Source organism: Argopecten irradians, chromosome 2 (genome assembly GCF_041381155.1).
Source record: "Argopecten irradians isolate NY chromosome 2, Ai_NY, whole genome shotgun sequence".
NCBI lineage: Eukaryota > Metazoa > Mollusca > Bivalvia > Pectinida > Pectinidae > Argopecten > Argopecten irradians.
In genome coordinates, this window is record NC_091135.1 from 15,426,455 (window position 1) to 15,428,984 (window position 2,530).

Sequence of the window (2,530 nt, forward strand, 5' to 3'; positions counted from 1 at the left end):
TACAAATGTTATTACAAGACCAATTGATCACCTGTAGAAAAAGTTTATTGTGCCGACGTTTGTCCCCTTTGGCATTATTCCACCGACTGGTAAAGACCCCGAGGTATTATTGGACGATGCTGTCAATCTATGTTGTACTAACATAAAGTCAGTGATGCAATAAATCATTGACAATGGCGCAGTAAGTATCCGATAAATAGGAGTATGCTCTAGCAACAGCTTTCCGATTGATAGGCGTATTCTTGAGCTACAACTATTAGTCTAGATATGGAGAACATATGAGTCAGTTCGTACATATAATTAAACGATGGTTTACAGATATATTTTGTTCCGTTGGCCTTAATATCGATTTATTCTAATATGATCCGTGGAAGACATACTCGTCACCTGCTAAATCTGGCATGACATATACCACCCAGCAAACAAAATGAAAGTCATCAACCAAATATCTGATTAATTATAAATGCAAAATTGTCCGTGTATCCGTAAATGTAAGTTGACCCTGCATCATAAATTTTGGGTGCTGATTCAATATATCAAGGACACCACCAGACGTGTGAAAATAAAAGGTAATAGTATATTGATACGTCGAAAGAATACCGAGATTTGTTGTTGTAGACTGTCTGTGCCGCCTGACAGTTCTACGTCCATTATTGTACAGTATTGGTATTTAGACATGTATCACTCACTGGTGTCTTCCAAATTATTTGTGATTATATATCTTTACAGGTATAGAAACACTAGGCGAAAAATACAAATAAAACACCACTAGTTTTCTGTTGTTTTATTACAGCAACAATTAACAGTTGATTTCAAAAATATTCACAACAAAATAATTTAATAATTTAGTCAGAGTTCCAAATATTTAACCAGATGTTGCAGATCGGCCGGCAGCAGCTCCTACTCGATTACCTCCGGCAGCGGGCCTGGCCATGGGTCGGCCTCCAGGTCCCATCATCCTACCCATACCTCCCATCATACTGGAGAGTCCTCCCATACCAGGCATCATCATTGTCATCATGGGGTTCATCTCTCCGCTGGCGGCAGCGAGGACCATTGGGTTGATTCCTCCCATCATACCAGGCATACCTCCCATCATGTTGCCCATACCGCCCATACCGGCCATACCGGCCATACCGGCCATACCAGCCATACCGGCCATACCTCCAGACTCCATCATGTCGAACATGGCGGCCTGCATGAGCATGTTACTGAGGTTGTTTCCGCTTCCGCCTGCATTTCCGGATGATGAAGAGGATCCGCTGTTTGAACCTTGATTTTGGTTCTGCATCATACTCATGAGGAAGATGGGATTACTCATCAACTGTTCCATAGCATTAGCCATCTGGCAGTTAACTGTAAAGAAAAACAAACTTTCTTATAATATTATGTTCTTTTTTCTAAATGACATAAAAGGCATTATTAAACAAATTTCATAATATTATATATTGATAATAAAATTTGAACTGTAACAAATAAGTTTCTAAACCATCGGTCTCACTGACGTCGTTGTAGACATGACTTGTTACTATGTCGTTATACGGGATATGCCACGATATAAACAATACAACCATTGATTTATACACATTCGTACGTAATAAATGCAAAGCTTATTCATTCATACGCATCAAATATCCTTACTCTTATTCTGGCGTTTTGGTAATTTTATAGGATTTACACTATTTGATAATTAAATCGTGATCGCCGTGTATTGTGCAAAGGGCAGCTAGCTATTTCAAAACGACAAATCACTCAATATATTTCAGTCAAAGACTTTTATACGGATCACACTATTTTATAACCACAATTTATAGTTTAAAAAGATCATAGGATAGACATTTCACTGTGAATTTGTAGTGTAGCAAATTAATACTTGAAGCTGAGAAATTACGTGAATGCAATTGATTATCCGGCTTGTGCAATATATTTCTACGATTGGAAAGAGTCGGAACAATTTGCAGCTAAACACAACCATCCACACGGTTCATTTTTGATGTCATGTTTAAGTGCGATATGCAATCGTTTTGTCCGTATGATCATATGTGTAAGGGTTACAACAAATTGAAGATCAAATATATGATTAATACTTAAAAGTTATAAACTACACTAAAACTTACCGGTTTGTAGTGTGAGTCCTAGAAGGACGAGAATTACTGCCTTTGTCCACATTTTGGAGATTGAGTCGGGGAAGATTCAGGTAGTCGGTCGGTGAGCTAGTACGGCAAGTAACGAGCTGACCAATATCTCTTTGTTCATTCGTTTTATAGTCGACGGAACCTTGAAAAAAAGGTCAAAGGTCATTATCACTTGTTGAATGTATTATAGATGACATTGTCTGTCAGTCTGAGGACAGAGGATAGGTTTAAGTAACAGAGCAACCTGTCATGTCACTAACACACATCGTTTTCTACAGACACGAAATGTCAGTCTGGAAGATGCGGTCATTTGTGATGTCCAGCGGCACTACAGACCGTGTACAACAGTTAGCTTCATGTAAGGAATTAATTACGGTTGTCATATCAGACTGCAG

General features: G+C 38.5%; 1 protein-coding gene across 1 annotated transcript; it reads right to left on the bottom strand.

The window, feature by feature from the left end:
* Nucleotides 1-769: 769 nt before the first annotated feature.
* On the bottom strand, nt 770-2,277 carry LOC138314575 (signal recognition particle subunit SRP54-like). Its single transcript, XM_069254977.1, has 2 exons — nt 2,118-2,277; nt 770-1,356 (listed from the first exon to the last, which is right to left on the bottom strand). Exons 1-2 carry the CDS (start codon nt 2,167-2,169, stop codon nt 866-868), a joined length of 543 nt encoding a protein of 180 aa, XP_069111078.1. The 5' UTR covers nt 2,170-2,277; the 3' UTR covers nt 770-865.
* Nucleotides 2,278-2,530: the final 253 nt, after the last annotated feature.

Coding starts and splice junctions, on each gene's coding strand:
- LOC138314575 (XM_069254977.1), bottom strand. CDS start 2,169: ATGTGGACAAAGGCAGTAATTCTCGTCCTTCTAGGACTCACACTACAA. Junction 1,357..2,117: donor AGGACTCACACTACAAACCG/GTAAGTTTTAGT, acceptor TTTTCTTTACAG/TTAACTGCCAGATGGCTAAT.